Here is a 19,908-nt window from a genome sequence, read left to right on the forward strand (position 1 = left end):
TATCATTTTAAATGTTTGAAAGTTTATTAGTCCGAGTAGAGATTTGGATCCCATTAAATTTGCATGCTTATCTAGCACATGCAACTATGAGACATTGCCCCAAGGGATTTTCTTCATGGAAAATAAAGGGATAAAGTGGGACAGCCAGGCAAATATACAGCTTGATCTGCCTGTTGTTGAGAATGAAATAGATGAAATGCTCGTAAACCAGAGCAGCCTGCCTAATGTACAGCTTGATCCACCTGTTGTGGAGAGGGAAATAGGTGAAAGGTCTACAAGGCTGCACAAAGCTCCTTCATGACATAAGATGAAATTATTACATACTTTAACACTTTACTGAATTATTTAAAATGATTTAGCTAACATGGTGTGGATGTTGTTCAGATGAAATGCTGAATGCTGAGCTCAGTCTGTAGAGATTTTTTATTGTTTTCATCAGAATCAGCTCAACTAATAAAGAAAAGCAGAACAGAGGAACCTGAAAGCAGAAACAGTCAATATTAGTGTTGGACAGTTAAAGGCTTTAACATTATTTTACTCCTCTATTCATTTACCTGTTAGACTGAAAGGGGGCGGGGCCAGAATCCCTTATTTGGGCTGAAGAATGACATCACACTTGAGACAATTTGACAATGTAAATCAATGATGTCACACATTACATTTCCCATGATTTTGAGATGAAGTGACTCACAACTTATAAAACACCAGAACAAATTATTTTATAGTAATTATCTGATATAAAAAAAATCCTGTTTGAAACTGCTTGTTGGAAAAGATGAAGACCAAACAATGTTCATTTAGGCCAAACTTTATTTCTGAGCAACAATTATAGAAAACTAGATAAATGTTTATCTTGAATGATGAGATGAGAATAAAATACCAAATAAAACAAAGAAGAAAGATATTTTAACCTGTCAATCATCAACAACAGACTCTAAGATGAACAACCATAACTTGATTCTGTCTGGTTTCATTTCTCATTCATTTCATTTTCACAATAAAATGTTCATGTTCTTGCATGTGTGTGTTGTTAAAACCCTGTTCAGTTTCCCAACACACAGAATACACTCTGTTTACACTGACTGGTGGATGTTTGTTTACAGTAATCACATGAAAATACAAACATTAATATTCTCAGAGATCTCTAAGATGTGTGTGTGTGTGTGTGTGTGATCCTGTCCAGGGTGAACTATCATTTCAGCAGCTGTCTTTGGTCAGCAGTCTGAGTGTTTCTCTCTCCCTCCTCTATCTGACAAGAGACACTGAGGAACCACACGACCAAAACCCAAACCCAGGGTAGAGGGGTTCAGTGAATGTGGAGTGGAAGGTGTGGATGTGGCTCAGTGTGTCAGAGGAAACTCTGTAGAAGGACAGAGAGCCAGCAGGCCAGTCCAGATACACTGCTACTCTGTTAGAGCCAGAGGAGGAGGGGGAAGGTATGTCTGTTCTGCTGTTATTGTGCCAGACAGAGTAACTGTTACCAGAGTAACTGTTATCACAGCAGAATAGACTCCAGGAGTTTTTATTCCTTCCAAGCCAGCAGTCAGCCCCTCCTCTCCTTCTGATTCCTCTGCAAGTCACTCCTATATAAACCAGTCCTTTCCACTCGATCTCCCAGTAACAGCGACCACTCAGACCATTTCTACACAGCAGCTGAATCCAGCGGTCAAATCTCTCTGGGTGATCAGGATATGGCTGCTCCTCTTCTACCCATGTCACCTTTCTGTGGTCTTCAGACAGGAAGAGCTCTCTGTGTGCTGTGTTTAGGTCCAGTGTGAGTTCACAGGCATCTGATGGAGAGAACAAGACACAATACAGCAGCAGCTTCTCATCTAATACACCTGTTGTATTTATTATCTGTTTTTTTTATTAACAGATTGACTGTTCAGGTCAGTTTCATGATGACACATTTTGTCAGCCATCTCTTTTCACAGTAGGATTTGAATAAATAGATGTCACATACATGAGCTTTCTATTTAAATAGAAACTGAATGTGTGCTTTGTTTTCATGAATATAAAACTAAATACACACTTACACTTCCTCAGACCTGGTTTCAACCTCTGCACTCCACCATGGTCCACACTGTGGGGGTTAAATAAAGTCAGACCAGCATAATCTCTTTATAATGGAAACAAATAACCTTCATAACCTTGAAAAGTGATTTTTCTGATTTTCCATACAACATCACTCATATCCACCATTAAACATTAAACAGTATATGTAAGAGACCCTTCTTGTTAAAATATATATTTAGATTATATTTATGTATTGATTGTTTTGATTAATACTGATAATATTTAACATTTACTTGTGTAACATATAGTTTATATTGTCTTAGATTAATGCTTGTCTCTCTTTAGCTAATTACTGTCAGCAGAGAAGCATCAGGTGGATTGTGCATTTACATTTTCCTTCAATAGAGAGAAGCTGTTGAGCTAGAGCACAAATTAGTTTTGACCGTGGCTTTGAACGTGTCCTTTACTGTGCCTTTTTTCCTCATCCCTTTGTTTAAGTAAACAGTAAAACAAAGACTGTGGAGTGAAGGGCCTTTTTTAGTCACCAATCAACAGTTTAAGTGAGCTTGATACGTCAAGAATGTGTGTGACTCTCAGCCTTCTAGCAGACGTTGGCTCTCCATACCTGAGAGAGTCCAGTCTCCAGTGTGGATCCTCCAGTCCAGCAGAGAGCAGCTTCACTCCTGAGGCTCCGGGATGATTGTAGCTCAGGTCCAGCTCTCTCAGATGGGAGGGGTTGGAGCTCAGAGCTGAGGCCAGAGAAGCACAGCCTTCCTCTGTGAGCAGACAGCCGGACAGCCTGCACACACACACACACACACACACACACACACACACACACACACACACATCTTTGTTAGTATACAGCTGTGAAAATAGTTGTGACAATGCAGTCAAATTCTGGCAAAAAGTGTAACTGCCTCAGATGCAAACAGCTGACCCAGTGATCGGCTCCATAGGCGGATCATGAGACAAAGGGCCCCTGGGCACCAGTGTTGGGCGGTAACGCGTTACTCAGTGACGTGTTACAGTAATGTGATTACTTTTTTCAGTAACAGTAGTGTAAGGGATTACAATTTAATTACATTACAGTTTCTAATCCCAGTAACACTCCTTTACTGCGTTACTTCAACCTGAACCTCCGTCAACCTTTTCTGTTCTCTCCTTTGAAATTCTCAAAGGTTTTTTTTTTTTTTAAATCCCTGTTTGTTTTTTTCTTCATATCTTCAGGACATGCAGCAGGTTTACGTCACTACTCGCTAAAAAAGCAAAACAAAAGCTGGAGGGTGAGACACAGACTTTCTCAACCGGACAAAGTTCTAATTTTCTCATTTCAGGGACACAAGCCATCCCAGGCCTAGTTTCAGAGAGCATGTTGAAGGCCCAATATATTGGACCTTCAATGTTTCTTTGTCATAGAGCTAAACAAAATACTTTGTTGGAAAGGTCTTGACCTGGAGAGTAACATATGTCAGTATGAAGATTCTACATGGCTCCTGCTTTGAAATACTGAGCTTTGAACCTTGACCTGTTTGAAGGCTTATAATTCAGCAACAAAAGGGGTTACAGACATGGGACCAACTGTTATCTTTTTTACTTGCACTCAAACGTCAGTCACATTTGCTGATCGCCATGGCGGCACAGAGAAAAAAGTACAACCTGAAATTCAAGCTGTCAGTTCAAAACTCAGGAGAAGCAGCAGCAACACATTTCTCCGTTGATCTTTTTTCGGCTTTCATCCTTTAAAAGGTAGGCTACCGGTATTTTGATACGGGGCTTGCTGCATAATTGACGCCCCAATAATACCATATAAAGTTAGGGGTCTCCCTGCCCTGAGACCAAACTCCTACTATCAGCAATAAGTCAACCAAAGCATATAATATTTAATATAATTCAATAGTAGAATCAAAGGCCCTGCTAAAGCCAAGGAATGGGAAAAAATAACTTGTGCTGTAATGCAGTGTCGTCTGTTGTGCGTTCCCTTACGAAAAACAACTATAGGCCTAGTATTCCTATACTACATTTTAGATGAATAATAAATGTCCCAACAAATCTATAACTCCCTATAGAAATATTATAGTGATACTACAGGAGACGAAAATACCATGATATGGTCACAATAAACTCACTAGTGAGTATCAGACACTAAGTCCCTATCAGAGTATTATAGGAATATTATAGGACTATAGTTCTATAATATAGGACTATAGTGAGTTAACGTTACAGGTAAAGTTACACAGTCGCTGTTCGCTGTTGTTCTGTATTCAGAGTCGGCAAAGTCCGATATAATATTCTGTCAGAAAACAAAGTCAGGTTCACCAAAGAGTTTTCTGTCTGTCCCCCTGACGATCATCACCAGGCGTTCACAGGTGTTCAGCTCCCGGTGCAGAGCGTCTCTCTCGGCTGACGCTGTTACAGCTCCCGTGGTCGCCCTCTCCTCCACACTTTGTTTTGTCTGACTCCACAGCACTATATTCGGCCTCATAAGTTGTAATAGTGGCGCCACATCTCTGCTCCGACATTATATTGTAAAACTAGTTCTTTTTTGTGTTAGGTTCAGCTCTTTGGGATGAATCACGGAGAAACTTAGCAGCTTAGCTTAGTTAAGCTGCGGCTGAAACGTCGCTCTGGTCCGGTGGTCGCTTCCTCTTCCCCGGCTGCAGCGCGTCTCTCCCGGCTGACACTGTTCCAGCTCCCGTGGTCGCCCTCTCCTTCACACTTTGTTTTGTCTGATTCCACAGCACTATATTCGGCCTCATAAATTAATGGCGCCACATCTCGGCTCTGACATTAATAGCTAGTTGTTTTTTTGTGTTAGATTCAGCTTTTCTGGATGAATCACAGATAAATTTAGCAGCTTAGTTTAGCTCAGCTTAGCTTAGTTTAGCTGCGGCTGAAACGTCGCTCCAGTGGTCGCTTCCTCTTCCAGACTCTGTTGTGTCTGATTCAACAGGCGATATTCGGCCTTGTATCATGAAACTAGTTTTCTTCCAAATATACTGATATTTAGTAGTATGATATGTTAGTGTCTGCTTTTCCCTATCGCTAGCGTAGCATGGGACGGGAGTGTTGTGGGAGACCCACATTTTTACAGTCCTTGAAGGCACCACTACAGAAAATGCGGAAACATAGTTTGTAGTCCAAGGCCGAGCTCCAAAAGCCCCCGGGTGATGCGACTGGGAGCTCTGGCTGCAGGCAACATGGAGGGAAGTTTGCATCTACCACCGACATTGTAATGATGCAAAGCTGGTTGAAAATCAGTGAAGTTGCCCTTTAATTTTTCCTGACCTGAGAGACTGTTTGAGAGCACAGACCTTAGTTTGGAGAAATGTGTCAATTGAAAAAACTGAAGATCTCAGCTTGCTCTCCAGCTCACAGGGAACTAAGAGCTCTGCAGTGAAACTCATGGACAAAACTAGCCATGTTTTAAATGTGATCAGTGAAATCTTAATATTAATTCTGTATCTTAGTGGTAATAAGTAGAGAGATGGTACAAATGGGGATATATGATGTCTGTTTAACACTAGTTAAAATCCTAGCTTATCTAAATTCAGAACAACCTGGAGATGTGACAGTGAATTATGGCTGAGACAGGAATAGAGAGAAGTGCAATAATCTAAATGACATGATATCAGAGCATGGATGATCTTCTCTAAATCCTTCATGTTCATGTTTGTGTATTTGAATTTGAATAAAACAAGTGCTGGAAGAATTCCAAATCTTTCTTTAAAGGTCCCATATCCCATATATATACATTTTGTGTCTTTCTGTCCATTCAAAGCTGTGTGTGTGGTGTCATGTACCAAAAACACTCTCAATCCATTTTTACACGTTCATTTTCCAGCATCTCTCTGAGCCTTACCAAGAACAGGCTGTTTCTGTCGCTGTGTCTTTAAGGCTCATTAATATTAATGACCCTCTGTTCTGATTGGCTTTGTTAGGCTATTATTTCTTACAAAAATTATAATGAGCGAAACTTTTTGACGCCACAAAGTTACAGAAGTCCAAACGGCTCGTTTAGAGGCTCGCTTTTCTAATATGGATTGTGTGGATTTAGTTGGTGACCGTGCGATTTGATATTTTCACCATGTTTAGATACACCATCCAACTCCTTTATCATCATAGAGGCAAGGGAAATCCTGTTTTACACCATATGGGACCTTTAAAGTGAAATCAAAATTGAAAATACTGACGTAAAATGAAATTCTTCTTCTGTAAAACTTGCAGGGTCACCCTTTGCAGATTCAGGAATCCTGATCTGAGAGACAATTTTGAGAGCACAGACCTTAGTTTGGAGAAATGCGTCAAATAAAAAAAACTGTAAATAGATCTTACCTGAGAGTCTCCAGTCTACAGTGTGGACTCTCCAGTCCAGCAGAGAGCAGCTTCACTCCTGAATCCTGCAGGTAGTTGTTACTCAGGTCCAGCTCTCTCAGACTAGAGGATTGGGAGCTGAGAACTGAGGCCAGAGCTTCACAGCTTCTCTCTGACAGATTACAGAAACTCAGCCTGAAGGAGAATTAGTGATGAAGACAAACAATAGAAATTCAGACCTGCCAACCTTGGGAAAATACTTTGAGTACCACAACAGTGTAACGCTTAGTTCACATGCTTTCGCACCACTTCGCTATATCATCAAGTTATTCAACATATAAATCGGCTATGAAGAAAACAATACAATCATATGTTCTTGAGAAGAATTCCTTTCATGAAAAGACAGACATTTACATTTTGGAATGATTTGCAGGGAGCATTTTTACATACGTTCACCTCAAGTTTTGCAACTTTGACCAGGAAAGTAACTAAGTACATTTACTCAAGTACAATGGTGTACAGTTTTGAGGTACTTGTACTTTTGAGTATTTCCATTTCATTCATGCTACTTTGTACTTACACTCCACTACAATTTAGAGGGAAATATTGTACCTTTTACTCCATTAAATTTATTTCACAGCTAGTTACTACTTTTCAGATCAATATTTTATATTTTAAACATTTGATAATCTTTATAAAATAACTATAAAATAGCATTGTTATAGATTATACTACCCAAAAGTATAGCCAAATTGTTAATATTGGCTTGACGGTGACAACTTCAAAATGCTGCTTACATGTACATGCATGTCAATAAATCAGTATTAATATTCCAATAATTTATGAAAAATATAACTCTCTCAATGGAGACAGTTTGCAAAATGAGTATGTTTACTTTGATAGTCTAAGTAAATTTTGCTGTCATTATGTACCTAGATTTAAAGGTCTATTTCACTGCTGTGAATATGATGATTTATTAAAACTAGGTCACCCATGTAGTAGAAATGTGCAATTATTTTTGAAATTGGAGCCCTATGACCAGAGAAAACTGAGAAAACGGCTATAGATTCCCCATATCGCTGTTAAGGGGGAATCCTACAACAACCAGAATGCATTGCGTGGATTGCAAAGGACTTAAAAGAACTGTCCTCACTTGAGGAACCAGCCAGCCCGAGTAAGGAGGGGGAACGAGAGGGATAAAATCGATGTCGCGTTGCTGTCGATTTGCAGTCTCTTGTAATGACATTACGCATTTGTCAATCATCATCTCCGCTTGATATTTGGGTGAAAGCAGGGGCAATGAATCCAGCGCTATGATTGGTCGAACTCTTCTTCTTTTGCTTTTTGGCAGGCTAGACGCTGCTGCCCAAGGAGGTTCTATATTAACTGTTAGACTCTTGCTGTTAGACTTGAGTACTGCACGTGCACAATTGAACTCAGGTGCCATCAGCTTTTTGCGTAGTTTAGAGTGACAAATTGTACCAGCCATAGGCCTACTTTGATGTCAAAATGTGTACAGGTTGGCAGGTCTGGAAATTAAAAAACATATTGTTTTTCCTCTGTATGAATATTAGGTTTAATATATTGAATATAGCCAGTTTTCTATGCACTTACACAGATTTATTGGAGGCTTTGACCACTGGCAGCAGCCTCAGAAAAGCCTCCTCTGAAGCAGAGTATTTCTTCAGGTCAAACACGTCCAGCTCTTCTTCTGATGACAGTAAAATGAAGGCCAGAGCCGACCAGTGAGCAGGGGAGAGTTTCTCTCTGGAGAGACTTCCTGATCTCAGGTACAGTTGGATCTCCTCCACTAGAGAACGGTCATTCAGCTCGTTCAGACAGTGGAACAGATTGACGCTTCTCTCTGCAGAGGGATTCTCCCTGATCTTCTCCTTGATGTAATGGGCTGTTTTCTGATTGGTCTGTGAGCTACTTCCTGTCTTTGTCAGCAGGCCTCGTAGGAGAGTCTGATTGGTCTCCAGTGAAAGACCCAGGAGGAAGCGGAGGAACAAGTCGAGGAGTCCATTTGGACTCTGTAAAGCCTTGTCCACAGCACTCTGGTAGAGGTGATTTACCTGAGATGTGTCTCTTGGTTTAGATGTTGTGGAGTTTGATTGTGGATCTGACAGTAGATTGACACCAGAGTCGATGAATGAGACGATGACATAAACAGCAGCCAGAAACTCCTGAATGCTCAGATGGACAAAGCAGAACACCTGGTCCTGGTTCAGCCCACGCTCCACTTTAAAGATCTGTGTGAACACTCCTGAGTACACTGAGGCTGCTTTGATATCAATGCCACACTCTGTCAGGTCGGCTTCATAGAAGATCAGGTTGCCTTTCTCCAGTTGCACAAAAGCCAGTTTTCCCAGAGAGAGAATCATCTTCCTGCTCTTTGGATTCCAGTGTGGATCTGTCTCAGCTCTCCCATGATACTTGACATTTCCCCGTTTGGACTGAACCACCAGAAAGTGGATGTACATCTCAGTCAGGGTCTTGGGCAGGTCTCCTGTCTCACTGGTTTTCAAAACATGCTCCAGAACTGTAGCAGTGATCCAGCAGAAGACTGGGATGTGGCACATGATGTGGAGGCTTCGGGATGTCTTGATGTGGAAGATGATTCTGCTGGCCTGCTCCTCATCCCTGAATCTCTTCCTGAAGTACTCCTCCTTCTGTGGGTCAGTGAAGCCTCTCACCTCTGTCACCATGTCAACACACTCAGGAGGGATCTGATTGGCTGCTGCAGGTCGTGTGGTTATCCAGAGGCGAGCAGTGGGAAGCAGTTTCCCCTTGATGAGGTTTGTCAGCAGCACATCCACTGAGGTTGACTTTTTAACATTAGTCAGGATCTTGTTCTTCTTGAAGTCTAGAGGAAGTCGACACTCATCCAGACCGTCAAGAATGAACACAACCTGGGACTTGTCAAACCTGCAGATTCCTGGTTCTTTGAAGTCAATAAAAAAGTGATGAAGAAGTTTCACCAAGCTGTACTTTTTCCCTTTCAGCGGATTCAGCTCTCGGAAAGTCAACGGAAATATGAACTGTATATCCTGGTTGGCTTTGTCTTCAGCCCAGTCCAGAGTGAACTTCTGTGTTAAGACTGTTTTCCCAATGCCAGCCACTCCCTTTGTCATCAGTGTTCTGATTGGTTTATCTCTTCCAGGTAAGGGTTTAAAGATGTCTTCACATTTGATTGTTGTTTCTGGTCCCACTGGTTTCCTGGATGCTGCTTCAATCTGTCTGACCTCATGTTCATCATTGACCTCTCCACTCCCTCCCTCTGTGATGTAAATCTCTGTGTAGGTCTGATTCAGAAGTCTTGGGTTTCCTGCTTTAGCAATCCCTTCAAACAAACACTGAAACTTCTCCTTTAGATCAGATTTGAGTTGATGTTGGCAGATGGGAGCAAAAGTTTCTGAATGAACAAACAACAAATGAAATCAATGAGTGGATTTCAGTGTGGATGTATATATTTTCCCACTCCATGATATCTATTCAGCTCATCAGTAGTGGACAAACATGTTCTGACTGTGTGTGCAGACCAGAAGAATTGTATAGATCTGATGCATTATTGTAAATATGCTGTACACATTATTATGTGGACAGCATATTTACAGCAGAGTTTGGAAATGTAAACATCTTTCATTTTCCACCATTTCCTCTCCATCATCTTAAACCTGTTAAAAGCCTCTTACTGCTCTGCAGAAAGTCAGCCAGCTCCTCCTGCTTCATTCTCCTCAGGAAGTGTACAGTGATCTCCAGAAAAGCCTCTCTGCTGCTCCTCCTCTGCGCTTCCTCCTCACCGTCCACCACCTCCTCATCCTCCCTCTGCTTCTCTGAGCATTCTGGGTAATCTGGACTCAGAACCCTCTGGATCCTTTTCAGCTCGTTCTTCACAAAAGTGACAATGTTCTCCTCAAGAAGCTGGAACAGAATACAAAATCGTGAAACACAACATCTAATCCATCTTGCATGGTTTGAAAGCCCACTGGTCTAAAGAGAGCAGCATAGATACTATAATGACCAAAATGGTTGTTTTGCATTTTCTTTGTAGCTGAAGTAAAAGGTGTTGTTGTACATTTACACACCATAAATATGGAGTCCAGGTCTGTTTGATGCTCCTGAGTAGACTGACCACTGGGAACCCCTTTCCTTTGATGGTGAACTCTGTGGAGAAAACATTAAGTATTAGGTCCCCAGATAACAACACACACACACACACACACACAGTTTAAAGTGTCGTGTTCTGCCATGATGAATCCTGGCAGAAACACAGTCATTCTTCAAGACATTTGTAAATTTCCTACAGCAGACAGGTGGCTGTTGTACCTAAACTCTGTGCTCCAGTGGCTTCACTAGCATCGGGTTTCCGGGGCTTTATCCGGGAATCTTTTTTGACTAGCCCCAAATCTTTTGACAGAGAAAAGCAAGGAGGTTCTAACTATATCCAGGGGTGTCATTGGGCCGTGCGTTCCGGGAGTGAATTTGACGACGGAATGTGTGTTCCGGTTCTAAAAAACAGTAAATGCAGAGCAATACTGGTGTTTTCACCGACGCTTAAACAACTGGTTTGGTTCGTTTTATCACCAAAGTTTGCAGTGTTTGGACCTTCGGGCCAATTTCAGTGCATCAAAAACGGAAAACTCCACCCAACCGGGAAGCAGGGTCACGTTAAACAAACGCACAATCAAATGACAAGCACAGAGTTTAATCTGAGCAGCAGAGCTGACAGGTTGTGTTGTGAAAATGTCGAGAAAGAAGAAACTGGACATCCTGTATTATTTTCAACCCAATGTAATAAAACAATGTGTCCAAGTGAATTTAACTTGTAAACAGACAGACATGTCATTCTCATTTTCACATGATCCATCTTTGTAACTGAAATTACTAATTTACAGTGTAGTTTGCTGCCAGAGAGTGAAGGGATATTTAGCTATCTATTTGCTATCTATTGTTATTTGATTGACATATATTATTATATTATCTTTAGAATTAATCTGAATATAGTAATTTAAAAAGTCTCCTATACACAGCCATCAGTAACTTCTGAATATGTGCACTGCTCTATTTAACAGAGCCAAATGGAGGCAGAAGGATCAATCTCAAATTAGAGGAGACAGACCAGCAGAGTTCAGGTGACTAGATAATAAAGCTAAAATAAGTGTATTCCTGGTTTTGCTAAAGCTGTTGTTCATGCCAGAAAAGTGATGCCCATCTCATAACTGGTACCTTTGTACACAATAATATTCAGTTCGTAAGCAAGTCTCAAAATTGTGCATTAATTTAGACCAGTGATAAGGAACTATGTCAGAGCAATGTGGTTATCTGAAATTAATCAACACCCCTCCAGCCAATCACAATCAATTCATCCAGTACATGTATAGATAATATTAATGGATGATATTTTGAGAACTGATTTTTTGTCATGTCATGTTTCCTCTAGCAGGAGGAATTTGAGCCAGTTTTGAGGGAAGTGGCAGAAAATAGTAATACTCAGTTATGTTCACCTTCAAATGGGAAAATGCTAGTAAAATATAAAACAAGTCAATTGTATTTTTTAAAGGTAATGTTGTCCATTCTATCAATATCATAGGAAGGACAACAAGAGATTGAGGGAGTCAGGGTCAGGGAGACAGCAGAGAGCAGCTGGCCAATCAAACCCCAGATCCAGGCAGGACTCTGCACCCATGGCTTCACTACAGCCTTTTTCTGTTTGTTTTGTTTTCAGCTGTTAGTGCCCAGTGTGATGGAAGTCTTCCATCAAACTATAATAATTATGTAAAACAATTCCATTCCATTATAACAGAGGCATGTTATAAGATCTTTCATTTTTATCAATGTTAGATCCAAGTTAACAATTGTACAGCGATGTGTAACTTGGCTTGTAACGCAGTAAGAGCCCCAAATGCTACCCAATTTGTTCTGTAGGGTAAAATACATCCAATGTTCCTCCCCGGTTCAGCCCCACATTACTTGGGCTCAGCCCCAAATGTATTCAAACCTTGGTGACGCCCCTGCTGTGCTCCACATCAAAACCATTTCCTTTTGCACCAACCCTTACTGTCTAAATAAATAAAGCTACATGTCTTTCATTAATGTATTTATTATTAGGCTACACCAAATTCAAATGTGCTTTAGTCTACATTAATACCCTCTGCCTTATGCAGTCAGCTATTTTGAACTGTTCCAAGCAAATCCCAGGCAGCCGGTCAACAACACAGTGTGGTTTATGAGCCTGTTCAAAATTCAGTAAATATTTTCCCTCAACAGGTGAAATTATAATGGTCAGCTGGGTCGATATCACACACCAGCCTACATCCACAAGGCAGCCTGTCAGTCACAGCTCTACTGAAATGGCAGCATTACAAATAATATATAGAAGAATATACATTCAGAATCTACAGGAGACAAGATGAAGTGAACTGTTGGAGGCTATAAACTGTGTTTTAAAATTAAGGTTTCTTCAATCGACTTGTTCTGCTTTCAGCTCAGAAAATTGATGCTTCCTTGAATGGACCCGTGATGCCTTACAATGCTTGAAGTTGATCTTCAAGTAGACTTGAAAATTTGTTGTCATGATGTCCTTTGGGAAACATGTGAAGTGTGTCTTGAAGTAGTGCAAAGTATGTTGTGAGTTTTCAAGATCCATCGTTATCAGGACAGTCAGCCCTGATTATTGTGATGTGATGTTTTGAAAGAGGAAAATAAATCAACAGGGTATGAAGGGCCGGACCAATTCTATATCTCATGACTTCATACCTCTTCTCAGGAGAGATGGATAACAACACACTCATCTGATTTATATTCTTACCTTTGCTCAGCAGAGTGCTGTCCATCTTTGAAGTCAACAAGGCGATGGTTAGACCGGTCACTCTTCATGGACACACAGCTGGGTTCAGGGAAGTCTGGTCTCTCCTGCTGGATCCTGATAAGACACAAAATGATCTCATAAACAATCATGAAATGAGCACAATCTCTGAAACCGTGCTGTGGACACAAGATATGTGAAAATTACAGTCCCCCACCACAAATTGGATTCTGAGACAATAACATGGATTGGACTCAACTTTGGTTAAGGTTTGGGTTGGTCATAATTAAATAATTAAATCGCTAAAAATAAAAATTTGGTCACAACAGAGTCAAAGCTGGGAATAAACTGGGAATTGAACCCCAGTCGCCGGCATTGTAGGCAAAAGCATCCGTCCATCCACCACCCAGACCACAACACCCTGACTTTGCACTGCGTTACTTCAATGTGAGACTACTTCCTGTCATGCCTCCTTCACGTAACGTTTCCTGCTAGGAACACACATTTGTAACACTTTACGTGCCACCAACACATAATTTGGTGATAAGTCGTGTTCATTTCACATATTTGTGTGAGATCAGGTTGATAGAAACATTACGAACACAGTGAAGGTATCCGTGTCCTTATGAAGAACACAATCCTACAATTTTTTTTTACATTTTTATAAAGGGCCAGACCAATTCTATATCTCATGACATGATACCACTTGAAAATATTATTTGGGACTGCATTGGAATGTTCTCCCACACTGGTTGTTAATGACAGCTGACCGCTATGAGATCTCCGTTAAAGAGACTTGACTCAGTACATGCAGTTCAGGTTGTCATTTATTGAGCTCTGACAGCTCAGACATGTTTGTCATGGTCTCTGAAGCTGAAACAAACAAACAAATTAATTAAAGAACATTACAATAATAACCCAAAATAATATCATGAACAGAAAACAAACACTTTGATCAACAGTGACATGCTGTAGAAGCTGTAGATGTGTTCAGCTCCATTGCTGAGAGTGAACTGCTAACTAAAGCCCAGCTCAGCTCCCTGTCAGCCAGCTGCAGCTTGTTGTCCTTGATCAGGGAGCTGCTACATGTCTTTGATTACCTGGACATTTGGGGCACTGTTAGGACCATTTAGAGGCATGGATGATAAACTCATCTGTTTTAAATTCTTACCTTTGCTCAGCAGAGAGCTGTCCATCTTTGAGGTTAATAAGGCGTTGATTAGACCGGTCACTCTTCATGGACACAGCTGGGTTCTCATCTTTAAAATGCTTTGTTAATGTTAACATTATATAGTAACATTATCTTGACTTACTTTGTTTCAGAAGATTGTCTTCTTTTTTTTTCCTTCTTTTTTTTGTCATGTTTTCTTTTGAATTCAGTAGGTAGATCCATAGAGTGGTCACTCTTCATGGACACACAGCTGGGTTCAGGGGAGCCTGGTCTCTCCTGCTGGATCCTGATAGAAACACAGGATTGACAAAGGAAGGATACTTTAACCTTAAGAAAATCAGGATTGATGCCTTACAATTCTTGAAGTTGATCTTCAAGTAGATCTTGAAAATTTGTTGTCATGATGTCCTTTGGGAAACACGTAAAGATTTCAAGAACTCTCTTGAAGTAGTGCAAAGTATGTTGTGAGCTTTCAAGATCCATCGTTATCAGGACAGTCAGCCCTGATAAGAGGAAAATAAATCAACAGAGTATGAAGGGCCGGACCAATTCTATATCTCATGACTTCATACCTCTTCTCAGGAGAAATGGATAACAACACACTCATCTGATTTATATTCTTACCTTTGCTCAGCAGAGTGCTGTCCATCTTTGAAGTCAACAAGGCGATGGTTAGACCGGTCGCTCTTCATGGACACACAGCTGGGTTCAGGGGAGCCTGGTCTCTCCTGCTGGATCCTGATAGAAACACAAGAGTGACAAAGGAAGGATACTTTAACCTTAAGAAAATCAGGATTTTCAGCAGAAGGTCACCAGTTCAAATCCTAGAACCAGATAGAAGATCTGTGAGAGGAGAATGAATGAGTAACGTTCTCCCCTTCCTCATCATTGTAGCTTGCAAACTTTCCTTTCATGAAAAAGGTTAAAAAACAAGAATGATGTTTCATATTATTGTTAATATCTTACTCTCTTCAGGGGGTTTAGTAACATTATGTTGACTTTGTTTCAGAAGAATGTTGTCCTTTAAATTTTGTAGGGTGATCCATAGACCGGCCACTCTTCATGGGGTGCATCCCAAGTCACTTATTTGATATTTCCTCGCTCCTTGATCCTCGCTTGAACCGGAAGTCGTTCTGGTCCGTCATTTTGAAGGTCGTCCCAAAGCTCTCATTTCTGCTCCGAGGAGCAGAGGGCCGGACCAATTCTATATCTCATGACTTCATACCTCTTCTCAGGAGAGATGGATAACAACAAACTCATCTGATTTATATTCTTACCTTTGCTCAGCAGAGTGCTGTCCATCTTTGAAGTCAACAAGGCGATGGTTAGACCGGTCACTCTTCATGGACACACAGCTGGGTTCAGGGAAGTCTGGTCTCTCCTGCTGGATCCTGATAAGACACAAAATGATCTCATAAACAATCATGAAATGAGCACAATCTCTGAAACCCTGCTGTGGACACAAGATATGTGAAAATTACAGTCCCCCACCACAAATTGGATTCTGAGACAATAACATGGATTGGACTCAACTTTGGTTAAGGTTTGGGTTGGTCATAATTAAATAATTAAATCGCTAAAAATAAAAATTTGGTCACGACAGAGTCAAAGCTGGGAATAAACTGGGAATTGAACCCCAGTCGCCGGCATTGTAGGCAAAAGCATCCGTCCATCCACCACCCAGACCACAACACCCTGACTTTGCACTGCGTTACTTCAATGTGAGACTACTTCCTGTCATGCCTCCTTCACGTAACGTTTCCTGCTAGGAACACACATTTGTAACACTTTACGTGCCACCAACACATAATTTGGTGATAAGTCGTGTTCATTTCACATATTTGTGTGAGATCAGGTTGATAGAAACATTATGAACACAGTGAAGGTATCCGTGTCCTTATGAAGAACACAATCCTACAATTTTTTTTACATTTTTATAAAGGGCCAGACCAATTCTATATCTCATGACATGATACCACTTGAAAATATTATTTGGGACTGCATTGGAATGTTCTCCCACACTGGTTGTTAATGACAGCTGACCGCTATGAGATCTCCGTTAAAGAGACTTGACTCAGTACACACAGTTCAGGTTGTCATTTATTGAGCTCTGACAGCTCAGACATGTTTGTCATGGTCTCTGCAGCTGAAACAAACAAACAAATTAATTAAAGAACATTACAATAATAACCCAAAATAATATCATGAACAGAAAACAAACACTTTGATCAACAGTGACATGCTGTAGAAGCTGTAGATGTGTTCAGCTCCATTGCTGAGAGTGAACTGCTAACTAAAGCCCAGCTCAGCTCCCTGTCAGCCAGCTGCAGCTTGTTGTCCTTGATCAGGGAGCTGCTACATGTCTTTGATTACCTGGACATTTGGGGCACTGTTAGGACCATTTAGAGGCATGGATGATAAACTCATCTGTTTTAAATTCTTACCTTTGCTCAGCAGAGAGCTGTCCATCTTTGAGGTTAATAAGGCGTTGATTAGACCGGTCACTCTTCATGGACACAGCTGGGTTCTCATCTTTAAAATGCTTTGTTAATGTTAACATTATATAGTAACATTATCTTGACTTACTTTGTTTCAGAAGATTGTTTTTTTTTCTTTTTCTTTTTTTTTTGGTCATGTTTTCTTTTGAATTCAGTAGGTAGATCCATAGAGTGGTCACTCTTCATGGACACACAGCTGGGTTCAGGGGAGCCTGGTCTCTCCTGCTGGATCCTGATAGAAACATAGGATTGACAAAGGAAGGATACTTTAACCTTAAGAAAATCAGGATTTTCAGCAGAAGGTCATCAGTTCAAATCCTAGAACCAGATAGAAGATCTGTGAGAGGAGAGTGAATGAGTAACGTTCTCCCCTTCCTCATCATTGTAGCTCGCAAACTTTCCTTTCATGAAAAAGGTTAAAAAACAAGAATGATGTTTCATATTATTGTTAATATCTTACTCTCTTCAGGGGGTTTAGTAACATTATGTTGACTTACTTTGTTTCAGAAGAATGTTGTCCTTTAAATTTTATAGGATGATCCATAGACTGGCCACTCTTCATGGGGTGCATCCCAAGTCTCTTATTTGATATTTCCTCGCTCCTCGCTCCTCGCTTGAACCGGAAGTCGTTCTGGTCCGTCATTTTGAAGGTCGTCCCAAAGCTCTCATTTCTGCTCCGAGGAGCGAGGAGCGAGGAGCGAGGAGGGATCTCTGAAGAGCGAGGAGGGATCTCTGAGGAGCGAGGAGGGATCTCTGAGGAGCGAGGAGCGAGGAAACATGAGAACAGCCTTCCTGGAAGACTTTCAGCAGAACGCCATGACGTCAGTTCTCCGCCCCTACATCTGGCAAATTTGAACGAGATGGCAGAGAAACAGTACAAGTGTAAATGCCCGTTATTTTATGCTTTTTGATATATAACGTTAATGCAAGAACATGGGGAACCTAAATTAGGTTTATTTCATCCACAACCCGTTTTGTCATGCAGAAACGGACGTCGCTTCACATAACGAAAGGACGTCTCATTTCTCTAAAAACATATTTCCTTGTTTCCTCTCTCCTCGCATGGTTTCCTTGCGCCTCTCCATGCATCCTCAGTGGGAGGGACTGAGACGCAAGGAAAAGACGCAAGTGAGGGAAACGTGGATGCAATTTAAGAGACTTGGGATGCATCCATGGACAGACAGCTGGGTTCAGGGGAGTCTGGTCTCTCCTGCTGAGAGACCAGACTTTCACTGCTGAGCTCTGAGATGGAGAACAGTCATGGACAGTTAGAGATCCTCGTCTTACCTCTTAGCTTTGGTCTGGCTGTCATGTTCCCCAGACAGAGTGGTTTTAGAGGGAGGGAGCCTCTCCTCTCTCTTCTCAGACTGACTCATAGTAGAGCCAACACCTTTACACAAACACACCCAACATGCTGTTAGCTGGACTGATTCATTACAACAAGGTTTCCATCACAGGATATATCACTTCTGGTGTTGTGATCATTCCTAAAAAAAAAAGTAAAATGCCAAATATAAGTGCAGAGTTTTAGAAATTGGGTCATCACAGCTCCCAGCTAGATTGAAGCAAAACTGAAACTGAGGACGCTCCGTCAAGTTTGAAGTCTGCTGTGTGGCAACATTTTAGCTTTCCAATTCATGAAGAAAATGGCAAAAAGTCAAATACCGACAAGACAAAGACACACAAAGCATTAAGCCTTGTTTAACAGGAAAGCAACATGCTGCACACATCACAATAAAAAAACACCAGTCGCCAGTACCTGGTCAAATGTTGTTATTGCGTCTTAAATATAGTTGAATAGGTCTGAGTTGTTTCTCTTCACACTACTTTTCTAATGAGAAATTTCCCTGGTTTTGCAGATGTATATTTTACTTTTTTTGTTTTTGTTTTAACTCTTCAGGCTTATTTGGAATAAGATTAGTCTTAATTTTTTTTAACTGGGTTCAAATACCCTTAAAACATTTTAAATTTGCTCTTTAATTTTATAGACACTGTCACCCTGTTTGTGGTTTGCTCTTTCCAACAAATGAACTGAGCAGGTTTATACAGGCAGAAGGATTTTTAAACCCCGGGGACGATGCAAAAGGTTTCAGTGTGAAAGGGAGTGAACCTCAGTTTTGTGGAGGTTGTAGTGCTTTATACACAGTGTATCAACAGAAACACAACATGTATCTGAGCTTGCACACTAGTTCTGACACTTCCTGCATATTTCACCAATGCAATGAACTTAGATTACAACCTAACTAGAGTTTATAAGGCTTCCACTAAAAGTCACAAATAAAACAATGTTCTTCATGGCCACAAAGAGAACAAATGTTGGCTATTATGGCACTATGAACTCCATCTGCAAGCAGCAGGTGTGATTTGAAAGACTTTAGCACCTTGTCTTCCAAAAGTTGACTATACAGTCACATCATACAATGTCAGCTAGTGTATTAATCAAACAACAATATTACCTTCGAAGATGTTTGCCTGTCCAGATCAAGTCACAGAGACTTACCTTCATCTGTAGAGGAAACACTGACAGAGAAGACGCTGCTTATTCTCCTTCGTCAGCTCATCTGAGGGTGCGGCCACATCCTCATAACTTCACTATCAAAGTCTAGAAACATCAGTATGTCATCAAACCGGTCTAACCTGAGGCCAGAAACCAAGTCTGAGGCAGAGAAATCACAGATCAGACGATGTAGTTCCACGGTGTGTCCACTAGATGGAGACATTAACCACATCATATACAGTGAACTAAACAGCAGACTAGCATGTAGCACAACACTGGGCAGTTGGAAAACTGGATAGTTTAATATTTACACCTCTTTATACTGTAGGTCAGACCCAAGCGGCCAAAACCACGGGTGAATTTTGAAGCCAATAAGGAAGTGTCTGAAAGCTGCAGTTCCTCTAACGTCCGCTGGGGTCGGCTCAAAAAAGACTGTAAATCACTAGACCACGGCACAACTTCTCATTCAAAATATAAAGTCAATATTTTTTTTCGACAAGAGGTTATGGTATGGTATGAAAATAACTGCGTCATTAACGGGATATAGCGATTGTAAAACGGGGTAGTTGTCACTGTTCGTTCCATTCTAAACACACATAGTGCA

At 40.9% G+C, this 19,908-nt stretch overlaps 1 protein-coding gene across 2 annotated transcripts; it reads right to left on the minus strand.

The window, feature by feature from the left end:
- Positions 1-414: 414 nt before the first annotated feature.
- Positions 415-19,366, minus strand: LOC139658004 (NLR family CARD domain-containing protein 3-like). Of its 2 annotated transcripts, none has more exons than XM_071536010.1 (15): positions 19,308-19,366; positions 18,095-18,294; positions 17,305-17,649; positions 16,896-17,039; positions 15,587-15,700; positions 14,934-15,047; positions 14,452-14,595; positions 13,142-13,255; positions 10,419-10,497; positions 10,026-10,254; positions 7,945-9,745; positions 6,352-6,525; positions 2,642-2,815; positions 2,037-2,083; positions 415-1,790 (listed from the first exon to the last, which is right to left on the minus strand). In XM_071536010.1, the coding sequence occupies exons 2-15, from the start codon at positions 18,181-18,183 to the stop codon at positions 1,246-1,248; spliced, it is 4,113 nt and encodes a 1,370-aa protein (XP_071392111.1). In that variant the 5' UTR covers positions 18,184-18,294; positions 19,308-19,366; the 3' UTR covers positions 415-1,245. The 2 variants fall into 2 exon arrangements, with proteins under 2 accessions (XP_071392111.1, XP_071392120.1); XM_071536019.1 differs by having other exon boundaries at positions 1,691-1,790; positions 2,033-2,083.
- Positions 19,367-19,908: the final 542 nt, after the last annotated feature.

Source organism: Centroberyx affinis, unplaced genomic scaffold, assembly GCF_046629955.1.
Source record: "Centroberyx affinis isolate AG114_WGS23_722 - 3 ecotype Tasmania unplaced genomic scaffold, CSIRO-AGI_Caff_v1 ptg000185l_1, whole genome shotgun sequence".
Taxonomy (NCBI): Eukaryota; Metazoa; Chordata; class Actinopteri; order Beryciformes; family Berycidae; genus Centroberyx; species Centroberyx affinis.